The 17993-nt window shown below is 39.1% G+C and overlaps 1 protein-coding gene across 5 annotated transcripts in view; it reads left to right on the top strand.

Annotated features, from left to right (window-relative positions):
- Window positions 1-379: 379 nt before the first annotated feature.
- The window catches only part of LOC117400236 (histone-lysine N-methyltransferase SETD2-like), a 70060-nt gene continuing 52446 nt past the window's right edge, over window positions 380-17993 (top strand). For 2 of the 5 annotated variants that reach the window (XM_033999859.3, XM_059022773.1), the window contains exon 1: window positions 380-1096. In XM_033999859.3, the coding sequence (XP_033855750.3) occupies window positions 1062-1096 (35 nt within the window). In that variant the 5' untranslated portion in view covers window positions 380-1061. Of the gene's footprint in view, window positions 1097-1321; window positions 1364-12379; window positions 12545-17993 lie in introns of those variants that run through there. The other 3 variants (XM_059022774.1, XM_059022775.1, XM_059022776.1) reach the window with 3 other exon arrangements.

Below are 17993 nucleotides of genomic sequence, written 5' to 3'. Positions count from 1 at the left end.
TGCAACCAGCAATGTAACGTTAAATAAACAAATCACTTACTGTGTAATACGTTTTGGCAAAACAGAAAGCAACAGTGGAATTGCTTATTTTATCTCTACAGTAAGCAACGTTTAACCAACAATAAATAATGTTGCAATAAAGTATTTTTAATAGACAAGAGTACAGTACCTTGCACTCAATACGAACACAGCTACATATATTCACAACACACAAGTGGCAGTTGTGATAGCACTACAAAACGATATCTTCAGTTCACAGACCGCAAAAGCTGTGTTAACTGTTATACTGAACGTGGTGACAGCATGGTGATAATGTCTTTGAAAGCTGGACATTTTTCACCAGATAACTTTTTAAAAGTAGTTTTCTTTCTTCCAAACCTGTTTTGCTGCAATTTCAGCGACCATTCAGGTAACAGCAGTGGATTGGTTGGTTGGTAGGAAGTTACTACTACAGTTTGCTTCAGTTTCCTTTCCTAAGGGAGAGCAGCGAGTACAACTACGAGACCGAGAGAGTTAAATAAACCAAACTTTCTCTTTCTGTCTACACCAGAACATTTTTACTCAACGAGTTAAATTATTCGTTTTAGAAAACGATCTTTTATACAGTTGCAGTGTTCTATTTTATTATTGGTATTATTATTTTTACAAAATGTAGGGAAATTAATTCCGAATAACACTGATTACACGGAATAACAAGACCGACACAACCCCCCTTCCTCCCTTCTGTGTAACATAACACAGCAAGACCTGGGAAAGACTATGTAGTAAAATCGTCAGGACATGAGGTTGTATGGTGGTGGACGAAGGAGGAGGAGCCGATGTGGGTAAATTATATCAAATTGGAACTTTAAAAACGTAATACAAGTAGGGAAAATAAAAATATTTTTAACGAACCGTATTTTTTAAACTCGGTGCTACATGGTTGCATTGACCTGGTCGCACGGATTCTATCTGTTTTGACTGTTTGATGAATTTCGTTTCGAGAACACCCCGGTTTGGAAATAGGATTTGCTGGATGTTTTTGAGTCAAAAGATAGGACAGTTTCTTGTCGGCGGTGAAGATGGGGGACTTCTATGACCCAGAGCATCCAACGGAGTGAGTATTTATTTGTTTATTTTTTAATTTGTAAGGTATTAACGTATTTATTTTGTGCATGCATACTCAGTACCACAAGACACACAAAACAAAAACAAAAAATAACACAAAGCATGAAAATAACACGAGTTTAAAAAAGATCCCCAGAGAGAGTGATTTGTTGTGCATTTTACCGCGCATTTAAAATCATTCTCTAAAAGGGCACTTCGCTAACCGTGTTGTTTTGATGGACTAGTGGAGGTGTCTAGGTTACAGAAAGACGTGCGGGTGAGTATTGAAGAATGCCTTTGCATAAACACAACAGGCACACTGCATTTCCACAGCGTGTAAAACTAAATGTATGTCCAGCTCCGTATTCCCACAGTGTGATTGGTTTTTAACATGTATCCTTCATCCAAACTATGCTTTTGGCGGGGAATGTAAGGAAACAGGAGAGAGGCACAGCAGCACTCGCTACAACAGGCCTAACTCCATTTGTAGGTAGGCCCAGATCCGCGTACTAAAGTAGAACTTCAATCCCTGTGAATGACGTCCAATGAGGGCCTGTAAGCTTTACTTGTGTAGTTAGTTACTGCATTGATGGTCTCTCTGTGTGGTGATGTATAATCGCCACACAGAGAGACCGCGTGTGTGTGTCATATATATATATATATATATATATATATATATATATATATATATATATATATATAATATGTATATATAATGAGTGTGTGTACAGTGTTTACACTGAGCTATGCAGTTACTATTGTTTTCAATCTCTAGGCAATGCATTGGTCTAGCTAATAATTTACTAGGCGGGGCATAACATAAAAACACCTTGTTGGAATTTTAAAAAGAGCTAAAGAAAATACTTTATTTTAACAATTTGTATAATCTCTTTTATTAGGGTGTAAAACAATATGGGGTTACAGTATTAGTTTGCTTCTAATATCAAGTGAGTGGTGACAAATGGCTTCTTTCTGAGTTCCAATAAAAACACTCCCACAAACACAATGAAACAAAGAACACATCAAAATAATTAGACAGGGAAAATGAGACGATGCTTTTGCCTAGGTGAACGACCTCACAAAAGCACGATTAAGCAGAATTACCGGTTCAGAAACACAGCTCTCATGGCGATTTTTTTTTTGTAGGAATACACGCCTGCCTTTACATATTACCAGGTCTCCTTGTCTACTGTTCTGTTTTAGCACTTTATCGTAGGTAGTGAGACTGTGCAGTGGAAAAAAGATAATAAGAAGGAAGGTTCTTTACACGGTTTTGATTGTATGAATTGCCAGGCTCGGTATCCAATGTAATGTTTTTCAAACAGGATAACTACTAGCTAGTACTACGATTTTTATTAAACAGATTTTCATCCCTGACCCCTTTTACGGAAGGCCTAAAATTAAACGTCAGAAAAAAGTAATTAAATACTCTCCCGCTGATGATGTAGATGGGTCATTCACGAAACCATACAGGGTTACTTAAGTCCTTACATAACAAAAAACAAAATTATGTTGTGAAGCCTAGAAACATATTTGTGTCGGTCATTGAAAGACATTGAAAGAAGTAGTGGCATTTTTACCACATTCGTACACTGTCTCACCATGTAGAGATCGTAGGTTCCACACTGCAGCTTATTATTATTATTATTATTATTATTATTATTATTATTATTATTATTATTATTATTATTATTATTTATTTCTTTGCAGACGACCTTAACCAGGGCTACTTACAATTGTTACAAGATATCACATTATTTTTTACATACAAATACCCATTTATACAGTTAGGTTTTTACTGGAGCAATCTAGGTAAAGTACCTTGCTCAAGGGTACAGCAGCAGTGTCCCCCACCAGAGCCCTAACCAGTGCACACTGTTGCCCATGCAGGTGCTGTATCCATGCAGCTTTTCCTTTGCATGCATACAGCACCAGCCCTGCTGGTACCTTTTTTTTTTTCAATCACACCGAAGAAATCCCTGTAATGGAGGCGCACATACATACATACAAAAACAACAACTTTGTACTAGAATTACACATATGTCTAGGCCAGTGGTTACCAACCTTTTTCAATGTAGGGACTAGAGAGTGACACAGGAATGAAACTTGAGTTCCGTCCCATCATGAATGAATGTCCCATCCCATGAAAAAATGTTTCAATGTAATGTTTGTTCCCATCCTGCCCCACCAGAATTTCACATCCTGTACTGCTCCGTACGTACATATATATCTTCTTTTTTTTATTACCGTCCCATCCTGTCTTGTTAAAATAATGTCCTGTCCCATCCCGTCCCGTGATATTTAAGAGACTGATTTATTTTAGCCTCTTGCTGTATGACATACCTTTCAGGCAGGCTGATTTTAGGGTTAAACTTTTTTTCTTGTGTTTTTCATTCTCGACTTGTTTCCAGTTGAATTTTTAAAATTTCATTCACTACTACCATATTACCTATTGCAAGAATAACGACAACCACAAAAACCTGTGTTGATAACACATAAAAAAAAAACCTCGAGGGCCAGTGTCTTGAGTTTCACTCCTAACTTGAACTCCCAATAAGTTTAATTTATACATTTATTTGCTGAGGTTGACATGTTTAAAATTACCCAGGAGTCTGAGTGCGCATTTTGATTGGTTTAATTTCACAACATCTCATATTGCTCTTCCCGCAGCCTTCAGTTCCGCTCCCATCCGTTACCATGAGATTTAAAACGCTTTATTCCCGGCCCTACCCGTAAATACCAGTGCTGGTCCCCACAACCGTTACCTTGTGTAGCAAATTAATCTATCCATTTCTAATGCAACTTATTGCACTCACTGAGTCGCCAGTTTCTCTCTGTACATATAAAAAACACACCGATTGTGAAAATGATTGGAGAGTGTACAGGATGTTACATTCCACTTCTGGTGGGCTGTGATGTGTAAATTAAACAAGATTGGTGGCGCACAGTCTAGGATTTATATAATTTTGGTCAAATGTGACGGTGTCAGAACAGACTGTACATATTTCCAGAAATTGTGTTACAAGAATTTCCTTTTGGCATATAGTCTTGTGAGATGTTAAATCTGGCTGAATAAACCCATATGATAACATGGAGCTGAGATCGATCATTCACACTGCGGTACAGTTCACAAGTCAAGCAACAAATATAGGTTCTCCTTGTTTCACATTAACTTCTGTTACTATATGCAGCTATCTTCTCCAAAAACATATACAGGTGCACTCCACTTATAATGGACTCTAAGGGACACTGAAAATCAGTATTTTATAAACGAAGTACATAGTAAACACAAATTCGAAATGCTGTATGTTATTATTATTATTATTATTATTATTATTATTATTATTTATTTCTTTCTTAGCAGACACCCTTATCCAGGGCGACTTACAATCATAAGCAAATACATTTCAAGTGTTACAATACAAGTAATACAATAAGAGCAAGAAATACAATAACTTTTGTTCAAGCAAAGTACAAGTGTGACAAACCAAAATTCAATAATACAGCAGATAATAGTGATAGTTACTTCAGGATATGATTAAATAGTGATAATTACATCAGGATGTGATTAAATACAAAGTACTACAGGTTAAACACTTGGCAGATTACAATATTCTGAAGTACAGGGTTAAATGCAGTAAAATAGGGGGCAGATAAGAGCAAAATAAAGTACATTTACATGAAGGGTGATAGTGTCCCAGGATACAAACAGAGGAGTTCTACAGGTGCTGTTTGAAGAGGTGAGACTTAAGGAGGCGCCGGAATGTGGTCAGGGACTGGGCAGTCCTGACATCTGTAGGAAGGTCATTTCACCACTGCGGAGCAAGGGTGGAGAAGGAGCGGGCTCTGGAGGCAGGGGAGCGTAGCGGAGGTAGAGCTAGTCTTCTAGTGCAGGCGGAGCGAAGAGGTCGAGTGGGGGTGTAGGGAGAGATGAGGGTCTGGAGGTAGCTGGGTGCAGTCTGGTCAAGGCATCTGTAGGCTAGTACAAGAGTCTTGAACTGGATGCGAGCGGTGATCGGGAGCCAGTGGAGCGAGCGGAGTAGTGGAGTAGCGTGGGCGAAGCGAGGCAGAGAGAACACCAGACGGGCAGCAGAGTTCTGGATGAGCTGGAGCGGACGGGTGGCAGATGCAGGGAGGCCAGCCAGGAGGGAGTTGCAGTAGTCTAGGCGGTAGAGTACCAGGGCCTGGAAACAGGAGCTGGGTAGCATAGTTGGTGAGGAAGGGTCGGATTCTTCGGTTGTTGCTCAGGAAGAATCGGCAAGTGCGTGCCAGAGTGGAGATGTGCTGGGAATAAGAGAGGCAGGGGTCCAGGGTGACTCCAAGGTTCTTAGCTGAGGAAGAGGGAGAGAGTATGGTAGATTCCAGAGGAACAGAGATAGAGAGATCAGAGGAGGGGGAGGAGGAGGGAAAGAAAAGGAGGTCAGATTTAGAGAGGTTGAGTTTGAGGTGATGCGAGTGCATCCAGGAGGAAATAGCAGACAGACAGGTAGAGATACGGGAGGAGATGGTGGAGTCAGAGGTGGGGAAGGAGAGGAAAATCTGAGCATCATCAGCATAGAAATGGTATGAGAAATCATAGGATGCGATGAGGGGGCCCAGGGAGCGGGTGTAGAGAGAGAACAGGAGAGGACCCAAGACTGACCCTCGGGGGACTCCAGTTAAGAGAGGGTGAGGTGTGGAGGTTGTTCCACGCCAGGTTACCTGGTAAGTGCGGTTGGAGAGGTAGGAGGAGAACCAGGCCAGAGCAGTGCCAGAGATCCCCAGGTCAGCAAGAGATGATAGTAGAATAGAGTGATCAACAGTGTCAAAGGCAGCAGAGAGGTCGAGGAGAATTAGGACAGAGGAGAGAGAGGCAGCTCGGGCACACTTAAGCGAGTTGGTGACAGACAGGAGGACGGTTTCAGTGGAGTGAGCAGAGCGGAAGCCAGATTGGAGAGGGTCAAGCAGAGAGTGGTTGGACAGGAAAGCAGAGAGCTGGCGGTGTACAGTCTGCTCGAGGGTTTTGGAGAGGAAGGGTAGGAGGGAGACAGGATGGTAGCTCTGGAGGGAGGTGGGGTTGAGGATAGGTTTTTTGAGGAGGGGAGTGATAGAGGCTTTTCTGAAGGCAGAGGGAAAGATACCAGAAAGTAGAGAGGTGTTGAGGAGATGAAGGGGAGTAGAGCAGGAGCAGCAGCTTGAAAGAGGTGAGTGGGGAGGGGGTCCAAGGCACACATGGTGGGTTTGTGACCCTGGAGCAGGGAGGAGAGGTCAGAGTCTGAGAGGGGCAAGAAGGTGGAGAAGGAGAGCGAGTAAGTAGGGGATGTAGTGGGTGTAGGGGTTGGAGCAGGGGGGGGTGCGAGGGAGGGAGAGGTGTTAAAGAGTTTGCGGATATCTGAGATTTTAGAAGAGAAGAAGGAGGCAAAGTCATCAGGGGAGATAGAGGAGGAGGAGGGGGGGGAGGGTTTAGGAGGGAGGAGAAGGTGGAGAATAGTTTACGTGGGTTGTTAGTGGAGGCTTGTATGTAACTGCGAACATAAGTACCTTTAAATATAAACAAAACAAGAAAACGTAACTGTCAGAGAACGGGAGTTTATTATTTGTACAGTTTACAAATGTATGTTTTTGCTAAAAGTAATTCAAATTGTAAACTTTATACGTTTTAAACTGTACAATGGCTGTGCCAACAAAAACAAAAGCATAAAAGTAAACGGCAACTGTTTTTTCTGCCTGACGTCACAAATGCCACCGTGACTGTCATTTACTGTCCCGGATGTACCTTATTTGTGCAAAATAACTACCTCTGGAACAGGAAAACTATACGTAATAAAACAGTACTGTATGTATTAAACTGTACGTATTAAACACAAAAGAAAACAAAGTCTTAAATGGTGTATATGTTATAAACAAGTCAGTTTTTAAGCAGAGTAATTCCCCATTAAAACACATGCTTGGCAGGGACATGCCTCCTCAATACGTTGTAAACAGAACTCCGTTCTAACAGGATCCGTTAATTCACGGCAGTGTCACGGATAAAGTATTGTATTTTGCGGAATGTGCACGGAACTATTTTCTAAATTATGTGTACAGATTTTTTATTTTAAACAGCAAATAGAGAGAAATGCACACATCAAAATTAATGTCAAAGTTATTAAAGCACTTTACAATAGCTTGTGAAACGGTGTTGTAATTAACAGCCTGTATGTAAAGTGTACCTGCATGGACAGCTTTCAGTTCTACGTTAGATGCATGTTCACCATTTAGGCCTTGCAAAACAAATACAATGAGTAACAAACACATACTAATCTTGGGCATCAGTCGATTCGTCAGTGACCACTGACAAGCAGACAGACTGTTTTACCAATTCCGTAATCTCCTGCTTGTGCTACTCGCACATTCTGGGCATTTTAAATATTCATCCCGAGTGCCTCTGGCAGGTTTTAGGACAGCGCTCGGATGTTACTAGCATGTCGACCCCCCTATAAACACATGACAAAACGTCATTATATAGTGAAAAGTAATGTTTATTATTATTATTATTATTATTATTATTTATTTCTTAGCAGACGCCCTTATCCAGGGCGACTTACAATTGTTACAAGATATCACATTATACATTATTTCACATTATACAGATATCACAGTATTTTACATACAATTACCCATTTATACAGTTGGGTTTTTACTGGAGCAATCTAGGTAAAGTACCTTGCTCAAGGGTACAACAGCAGTGTCCCCCACTGGGGATTGAACCCACAACCCTCCGGTCAAGAGTCCACAGCCCTAACCACTACTCCACACTGCTGCCCCCCTAACCACTACTCCACACTGCTGCCCCACAGCCCTAACCACTACTCCACACTGCTGTTTATATTCCTGGTTTCACGCTTATCTGCCAGCAAAGGGACCGAGTTTGTTTGGATGCAAAAGTTGTTTTTTTGGGGGGGGTTTTTTGGTCCTGTTTAATTTTTTTTCAGGACTGAGTCCGTTTGTGTTTAATAATGCAGTTTATACATTATTTTGCACTAGGCTAATTTATATGGTGTGTGAACCAGATGTTTACAATGTCCTACAAGGCATATTGGAAGATGGCAGCTATTGATGTATTGCTCTAGTTTTTAATATAGCATGTTTTAGATTGTTACATATTGCTGTGGAAGAAAGCAATGGGGGAGCACTTCTCTTTAATTTAATTAATACATGTATTTAGTGCTGCATGAAATGATTATTAATGTAATCGATTAATCTATTGTTGCTTCGATTATTCCGATAAATACCAGCACATCACTCAATAGCTAGCAAGTTGAACCATTAACAGAATGTTACGTACCCAGTACAATATGTCTCGAGATGATGGCACTTGCTTTGCTTTTCTATTTCAGCAACAAAAAATACAATTTCTAAAGTATCAAATAAAAAATACTCTGCATAGTATCCTTCTGAATAAAAATGGTCAAAGTCAAATGATGGTGGCTAAATAATGCGTCAAGGCCATTAAACATACCATAAATTCACTTTTATATTTTTATAAGCAGAGACTATTTAAGTTGACCACTTCATAAGACAAAAAACAACTATATGTTAGTTATTGCTTTTTGATAAAAAAATTCTAACAACAATGGAATGACATGAAAAAAATGTCCTTTTTCTTTACTTGTAAAACAAAAATTGTCTAACTTTTCTATTACATTTCGCAGTAGAATGTACTTTAAACAAATAACCTGTTTTGTTTTCAAATCTGAATAGCCCTTTTAAATAATTATTTGTTGAGGAAACTAAAGACATGAATTATATTTAGTCTCCAAGTCAGTCACAATACAAAGTATTTTTGTTAGTCCACAGTATTTGAGTGCAAGAACGCCAGCATATCAACATGTTCTGGGGTTAGGCTTGCCCTCTTCCTTGAGATTATAGAGCCTGCTGCTGAAAACAAACGCTTGGAGGGAGTTGTAGTTGTTGTTGTTGTTATTATTATTATTATTATTATTATTATTATTTATTTCTTAGCAGACGCCCTTATCCAGGGCGACTTACAATCGTAAGCAAATACAATTCAAGTATCACAGTACAAGTAATAATACAATTAAGAGCAAGATAAATACAATGACTTTGGTTCAAGCAAGTACAAGTGTGACAAAATACAATTCAATAATACAGCAGATAAGTGTCAGTGATAGTTACATCAGGATATGATTAAATACAAAAAATACTACAGATTAAACACTTGGCAGATTACAGTACTCTGAAGTACAGGATTAAATGCAGTAAAATAGGGGGCAGATAAGAGCAAGTAAAGCACATTTAAGGAAGGGTGATAAGTGTCCCAGGGGAAGAACAGAGGAGTTCTACAGGTGCTTTCTGAAGAGGTGATTCTTGAGGAGGCACCAGCTGGTATTGCAAGATAAGCTCTTGCCAGTTTTCACAGGTAAGGGAGTCTTTCCTGATTTGCCATCACCATGTTAAAGGAAAATGTGTTCTCCATCAGAATCTTCACTGCGGCTGTCTTCAAAAGAAAACATTTTGTCCATCTGTCTGCTTCATTCTAGTTATCTTTCTTTTAACTTTACCACTGAACGGTGAATCCTAAACACTAAATATTTATAATAATATTTAGTGTTTAGCGTTCAGTGGTAGAGAAAGAATAAATAGAATGAAACCGAAAGAAATACACAAATTATTATGCAAAGAAGGGTCTTTGTTGCAAAACTATAAATCGCTTGCCAGTCATTAGTACAAGTGTTGAGACGGACGCATCGGCATAGTTATAAACCTTTCTGAGTAACGAGGCATATTAACACAAGTGGGGAGATAAATAAGAAATGTATTTTATGTTTGTGCAATGTTAGCTGAACCGACACACCTTAATGTATTAATTACATGCAGGGCTTAAAATGGGTCTTTCTTTCATCTGGTCATTTACTTTCTTATATTTAGTGATGCAGATTTATTTTTAAATAATAATAAATGACCTGATGAACATAAATTATAAATTACAATGTTTTATTTTTATATATTACTTAAGTTTCAGCTTCTGTTTCATTCATTGATGCCTTTTAAATCATTGACTTTTTGCATAATGAGCAAGTCACCGTGCCAGTGTTTCCATCTGGAGGAAGGAAAAAATCCCATGCTTTTGACTTCCTTTGCTTTGCTCCTTTTGGACCAAACTGCGCTGGTCCATTGGAACAGTTGGATGCAGACCTCACGTCCACCATTTCAATATTAACAGATGTTATTAATACGTGTCAAAACAATCATTGGTGTGTCTGTATTCAAATTATTCAAATATATTGTTGTTTTTACTCTGAATCGTGAAACGAAATCACCACATGACTCGTAGTCCTACAGGGGCAAAATTTGCCATGACACCAGCAGACTGACTTGCTTACAAACTGAACGCAGGCAGCACACACGGCAAGTGGTTTTCTTATGCATGTTTGAAGGGAGAGAGAGTGTGGGGGGAAAAAATAACCTGATGGAGGAGGAAGTGATTTTGTTCCTGGTGTAAAATAGGAGAAAGTGTCAAATCAAATAAAGAAAGACATAATCCTACTGTCTCTGCATTCACTATCTTTATATTTTTTATTTTTCTAGATCTTTTAGCTCTGGGAATATCTAGACACTAGTAATCCACTTCTCCACATTCACTCTCGCTTAAAAACTGTCGGTGTGTGTGTTGGGGGGGAGGGGTTCACGTCACTGCTGGCTTCTGCGTGCTCACTGTTTATTAAAGAATCACCCGGGGGGGATTTATGATGGCAAAATTAGATTTTAGTCGGTTTAATTTGAATAATCGTTGTAGCACTACATGTATTGAATGCCTGCAGTTGGAGAATAATGCAGTTTATGCAATTTTGCATGATTCTCCTAATGTCTGCATTAAACAAAGTCATTTACGAAAAGACTGAAATATTTTACTATTTTTGTTACTTTTGCCCAGTTCGGCTTGGGTTTTGGTGTCTGACCAAATTTCTGTCAGACCTTCAGATTTTCCCACTGTCAAGATTTCCACAGTGAAAAACTGGGATGTTTTTATTATTTTTTTTCTTTGATTAACTGATGCCTTAGCAACTATGAAGCCATTAATAACACACTAAGTTTAGAAACTAAACATCTGGTGAATTTATTGCAGATTTTCTTTTATATTGTCATCTAGTCAACACTGCTAAATGTACAAAAAGCCAAATTAAAAAAAAATGACCTATATTTTTTTGGAAAAATTAGTGTGCGAGTCACTCATAAAACATTGATTTGTGTTTTTTTTTTTAATTAATTATCAACATAGTAGGCTCCTCTGTATAACCTTTTTGTTGTTTTATGAATGAATATGAAATCGCCTTGGTGCCCTTGGCTTGGATTTATGTTTTGCCTTTTTTTGCCCCCTAGAACTGCCTTGGTGCGCCTGAATCTTCACGCTCAATGAAGGCAACATTGCTTTGCCCTTCATGACCTTAACTTCATGCCCTGTTAACATCTTCCATTACGAGCACTGTATTCTCCCCCGCCCATTGTGTATTTTCCTCCCCACAACATCACACTACCTCCACCATACCAGTCATACTGCACAATGCTCTCCTGGTTGTAGTACTCTCCCCTCCTCTGCCACACTTGCAGTCATCCATCAGCAACACTGAGATAGAATCTTGACTCGTCTGTGAAGACGACCACCCGTTTTCTGTACCACCCAGCAGTGCTGTATCCCACTGCAACCTCTCAAGCTTAAGTCCATTAGTTTGAAGTCCAACGCTCCCTTCAGCAGACCAGACTGTTTGTTTTATTTCATGTTTTTTTTCCCCCATGTCACTGCTCTTTGCTGGCCTACCTACTCACCTCTTTTGTTTTGTAATTATTTTTTTCCCCTTTTGATGTTTCTTTTTCTAGGTTCATCCCCTAAAATTAATTAATGTTTCTGAGTGTGGGCTATTTCATGAAAATGTTTGTTACATTGGATAAGTTATCAGTACTAGACTTTTTTCGATGGAGAATATTAGGATTGACCCATCACCATCAACACGAAAACCTCGAGTTTGTTGTCATCAGTGTAACAAACATACTATTTTCATGGAAAGGCCTTGCTGCTCTGTATATTATTTTGGATTGACCAGATACTATAGCAGCAAGTGTTTCATGAACGATTCACTTGCTGTGACCCCTATGTATAGACTTCTTTGCTCTGTGCTGGCCTGTACACTGCAGGAATGTTGCTGCAGACCAGTGCAGTCGACGCAGTGTACTGTCGCACCTTTTTTTTTTTTTTTAAAAGTTGTGTTTAGCAGAGAAACCCAATGGCGAATAAATGTGGAATTAACTGGAGCAGTGTTTCTTTAATCCTGTCAGGTGTGACATTACCTTGAAGCGCTTGCTGCTCTGAGTTCATTCCTGCCAGGCCAGAGGCTGCAAACCAGCACTGGCTATCGATTTGCAGAGACCCCGTAACGTGAGACCACCAGTAAATGGATACATTCGTGGAAACACAGATCAGGTACCACCCATTGTTTACTCGCACAAAAAGGGGACTCGAGTGTTGCAGAACCCCCCCCCCATTTTTCTTTTTTTGTTGTTGCTTGCATTCATGTAAAATTATAACACAAGCCTTTCTATGTTTTGATGAATTCCACCTGGCTGTATTGCCATTAGTGCAAAAAACTTTGATGCACACATTTTAAAACAAAAATAAACAGATATGATTGAGCTGGCTCCACTGTTTCCTCATGTTTGCTGGGCTTACTTGGAATAGAAAATTAGCCTAATCAACACCAACGATCCTCACCTGTGGAGAGCTTGATTTGAATAATCGTTTCATGCAGCACCAACGTGGTAAACCAGCAGGAAGAACAGTGGGTGGCTTCGCTTGAACTGTCCTGTATACTTTTATTAGGGCTGCAACGAAGGGTACATTTTGACCTTCGAAGGTTCGAACCTTCTATGGTACTAATTTGCATAATTTAATGGTGACGTCACCATAGCTAGTAGTTTATTTGATTGAAAATTCTATTTTGCAGGTAATCCATAAAAATGGGAAAACATTCACATGTAGTTTAAAAATACATTGTATAGAACAGTAATCATGTTTTTATAATTTAAATAAAAACACACATTTATTTACACGTAATTCATGCTGCTTGTGATAAATACAGTAAGCTTGCATTGCAGCAGCACCAACTGCAGCGGACTTAAGCAAAAAAAAAAAAAAAAAATTAAGTCACCGTTTCAAGCAGGTTATCAGTCGGTCATGTTTTACTACTACTAAAAATATTAATAATACTAACAATAATATGAACTTATGCTTGTCAAGTGACCCCGGAGATTGGTTGTACCTCCATGATACATCAGCAGTCGCTTGCACAGTTTGTATTCAATTATTTATTTTTTGGTTGTCTGGGCATTTAACAAAAAAATCCCAAAACAACAGAGGGGTTTCGAGACATTTCTTTCAATACAGCTTACGCTATACAGCGCTTTGCTGTCGAGATGGTGAATGAAAAAAATAAATGTGTGCCTCTGGATAACACAAGCTGGAGAGGGGAGGGGTGGACGGTGCTCAGTTTTCAAAATTAAAATGATTAATATTATGTTTTCAAACATATTCTACCATAGCACTTCTCTTACACTGTTTTGTATACTAGATATTCAGTACATATTTTACTACAACCGCTGTTCCGCCCCAGTGCTTTGGCATACTATACCCTGCTCCATACACAGCAGTGGCACCATATAGAGTTGCTACATGTAACGATTTGGTAGTGGATTTTAATACAACAACTGTTTACATAATGTGCATTATACCATTTTTTTAAGTAGTATTCACACATTGTCAGATGGCTTCTGTTAACAGAGAAGAAAAACACAGTGCTTGAATGCCACCTGACGAACCTTTGAAGGTTTAAAACTATCTTCGCATTCCTGGCTAGCGATCGAACCGTTGAACACAGCCCTAATTTTATATATATACAGTGCCTTGCAAAAGTATTCAGACCCCTGACCAATTCTCTCATATTACGGAATTACAAATGGTACATTGAAATGTTGTTCTGTTTGATATTTTATTTTAAAACAATGAAACTCAAAATCAATTATTGTAAGGTGACATTGGTTTTATGTTGGGAAATATTTTTAAGAAAAATAAAAAACTGAAATATCTTGCTTGCATAAGTATTCAACCCCTGTGCTGTGGAAGCTCCCAGTTTACACCGATGAAAGAAATTGTCCTAACGAGGACACAATTACCTTACCCTTGGCCTCCACCTGTGAACCATTAAAGTTGCCGTCACATTTTCTGGATAAAAACCCCACTGTTGAAGGATCATTGGTCAGGCTGTGAATCTGAAGGAAAATGAAGACCAAAGAGCATTCTACAGAAGTTAGAGATAAAGTAATACAAATGCATAGATTAGGGAAAGGGTACAAAATAATATCCAAGTGTTTGGATATCCCAGTGAGCACAGTTGGATCAATAATCAGGAAGTGGAAGCTGCATCACACCACCCAGGCACTGCCAAGAAAAGGCCGTCCCTCAAAACTCAGCGCTCAAACAAGAAGGAGACTTGTGAGAGAAGCCACAGAGAGGCCAACAATCACTTTGAAAGAGCTACAGAGTTCAGTGACTGGGAGTGGAGTAATGGTGCACTAGTCAACCGTATCAAGAGCTCTGCATAACACTGGCCTGTATGGCAGGGTGGCAAGAATGAAGCCGTTACTCGAAAAGTACCATCTGAAAGCATGTCTGGAGTTTGCCAGAAAGCATGAGAGTGACCCAGCTGCGATGTGGGAAAAGGTTTTGTGGTCAGATGAGACCAAGATAGAGCTTTTTGGCCAAAACTCAAAGCGCTATGTGTGGCGCAAACCTAACACTGCCCATGCCTCAAGACACACCATCCCTACAGTGAAGTATGGTGGGGGGCAGCATCATGCTGCGAGAATGCTTCTCATCAGCAGGGACTGAGCATCTTGTTAAAATTCAAGGAAGAATGGATGGAGCAAAATACAGGGAAATATTGCAAGAGAACCTGCTTCAGTCTGCTAAAAAACTGAAGCTTGGGAGGAAATTCACCTTTCAGCAGGACAATGATCCCAAGCACAAGGCCAAAGCAACATTGGAGTGGCTCAAGAACAAAAAGGTGAATGTCCTACAGTGGCCCAGTCAAAGTCCTGATCTCAATCCCATTGAGAATCTGTGGCACTATTTGAAAATTGCGGTCCACAAGCGTCGTCCAACCAACCTGAACAACCTGGAGCAAATCTACCAAGAAGAATGGGCCAAAATCACTCCGACACTGTGTGCAAAGCTGGTACATACTTACCCCAAAAGACTTAAAGCTGTTATTGCAGCAAAAAGTGGCTCTACCAAATATTAATGTGTGGGGGTTGAATACTTATGCAAGCAAGATATTTCAGTTTTTTATTTTTCTTAAAAATATTTCCCGACATAAAACCAATGTCACCTTACAATAATTGATTTTGAGTTTCAGTGTTTTAAAATAAAATATCAAACAGAACGACATTTCAATGTACCATTTGTAATTCAGTAATATGAGAGAATTGGTCAGGGGTCTGAATACTTTTGCAAGGCACTGTGTGTGTATATATATATATATATATATATATATATATATATATATATATATATATATATATATATATATATATATATATATATATATATATGCACACTAGACAATTTTACATTGCCAACACCATACAATGCAGATGTTTATTGCATGATCTAATCATTATCACACAAATGCATTGGTATGTGATATGTTTCAGATTCTGATTTGTAGAAAGCTAAATTCCTTAAATAAATAAACCTTCTTCATATAGGAACTGTTCATAGCTTGTCCGTGCTGTGTATGCATGTTTTCCTGGATTCTGGAAGCAAGTGTGTCGGGCAGCAGTGTGGAGTAGTGGTTAGGGCTCTGGACTCTTGACCGGAGGGTTGTGGGTTCAATCCCCAGTGGGGGACACTACTGTTGTACCCTTGAGCAAGGTACTTTACCTATATTGCTCCAGTAAAAACCCAATTGTATAAATGGGTAATTGTATGTTAAAAAAAAATAAATTGTGATATTTGTATAATGTGATATCTTGTAACAATTGTAAGTCACCCTGGATAAGGGTGTCTGCTAAGAAATAAATAATAATAATAAAAGTGATATGATTCTGAAGATGGGTCACATAATGAAAAGGGGTTACCAATGTGTGACACTTATTTTTAAAATGTAGAATCAAACAAAGTTAATATACTAATTACAACACTACCTCGAAGAGGAGTCATGGTATATCCTGCAAGATAATCTACTTCCTGGGGATTGGGGAAAATAAGTCTGAAACTCGTCCTGTTCAATACAGATAATAAAAACACAGAAGAGACGCTTTTTAGAAAAAAACATTTATTGTTTTTAAAATTGTATATACAAAAGCAACCAAAAATAATTGAACAACTGAAAAATGTGCAAAAGAAAAAAGCGCATTCATATTATTCGTTACAGGGACCCTGATCATGTGGTGCAAGGTGGAGGTATTTATCACTGTGGCTACTTGACGACCATGGCAACCTAACCTTAACAGCTGACTTGTGTCGTGCATGTGATACACAAATGCCGTTAAGACGAAAAACAAATAGATATTTATTGGAAAATAGGTCCTTGTGCCTTCAATGTTGCTATTTCTTTTTTGTAAAGATTTTGTCTTCAGATGTTTGTTTACTTCACCTAGGTAGGTCTGCCATAGAGCGCACCAGTAACATTGCAAAACACTCGCATTCATGGCTCTTTAGTGCCAGGCTACAAATCGCTAAAAATAAGCACCGAAAAGTTTAATTATTAAAAACCAAAAAAACAGAAGCCTTAAATGTAATAGAGAAATATCTAGACAAGCCATTTTTGTGTGGTATAGATTAGGATCAATACTTCAAACAAAACACTTTTCTAAACGGGTCGCAGTCTACTTCAGGGACATGAATGGGCTTGTCAGCTCAGTTATTTGGCCACAGATGTATCCTGTTTGTAACACCGGCACAAGTTCCACTTGGAGTGGGAAAGCAGTAGCAGCTGCTGCTGTTGTCATGTGTTGGTTTAGGATGGCCTCACTTCAAATTCAGAAAGAGTTTCCAAAAATAGACCACACTTCTATTTTTCAGCATCTTGTTGCTGGCATTTTGTTGAGCAACTACAGTTGGCTGTCTGTACAGGCCTTGATACTTGCAGTAAGAAGGACAAATAGGCAGAATGTGATGGCTTTTGATACAAACAAGTATCCATGCCATATTCCGAATCCTACTTTTATACCCAATTCATATCCCATTAATAAAATATTAGGAGCTCCCGAGTGGCACATCTGGTAAAGGTACTCCGCCCGGAGTGCAGGATGCGCCCTATAGCTTGGAGATCGCGGGTTCGAATCCAAGCTATGCCACTGCCGACCATGGATGGGAGTTTCCAGGGGGCGGCGCACAATTGGCCAAGCGCTGACTGGGCGGGGTAGGGGTTAGGTCGGTTGGGGAGTCCTTGGCTCACTGCACTCACTGCACTCCAGCAACTCCTGTGGCTGGCTGGGTGCCTGCAGGCCGGCCTGTGTTAATAAATATATATATATATATATATATATATATATATATATATATATATATATATATATATATATATATATATATATATATATATATATTTTTTTTTTAATACAAAATATTCCTGATATAAACCTACAGATACGTAGGTTACCCATCCAGTAACATATTCCCTGCCTGCAAAGCACCAAGCATAATTTCATGAGGCAGGTTTGTATTTTGTTTGAAATATTGGCATTGAACCAATTGATATACTGGGGATAAGAAGTGGTGTTTTCTTTCAGAGAAAGCACCACCTCTAATCCCAGCTGCACAGTGCTGTAATCTTGTTAGTGTGCACCTACTGGCTCTCGGTGGCTTGGTTATA

This window comes from Acipenser ruthenus, chromosome 4 (genome assembly GCF_902713425.1).
Source record: "Acipenser ruthenus chromosome 4, fAciRut3.2 maternal haplotype, whole genome shotgun sequence".
NCBI classification, from domain to species: Eukaryota; Metazoa; Chordata; class Actinopteri; order Acipenseriformes; family Acipenseridae; genus Acipenser; species Acipenser ruthenus.
Note: the sequence above shows the minus strand (reverse complement) of the source record. Positions and strands in the feature narration are given on the sequence as shown.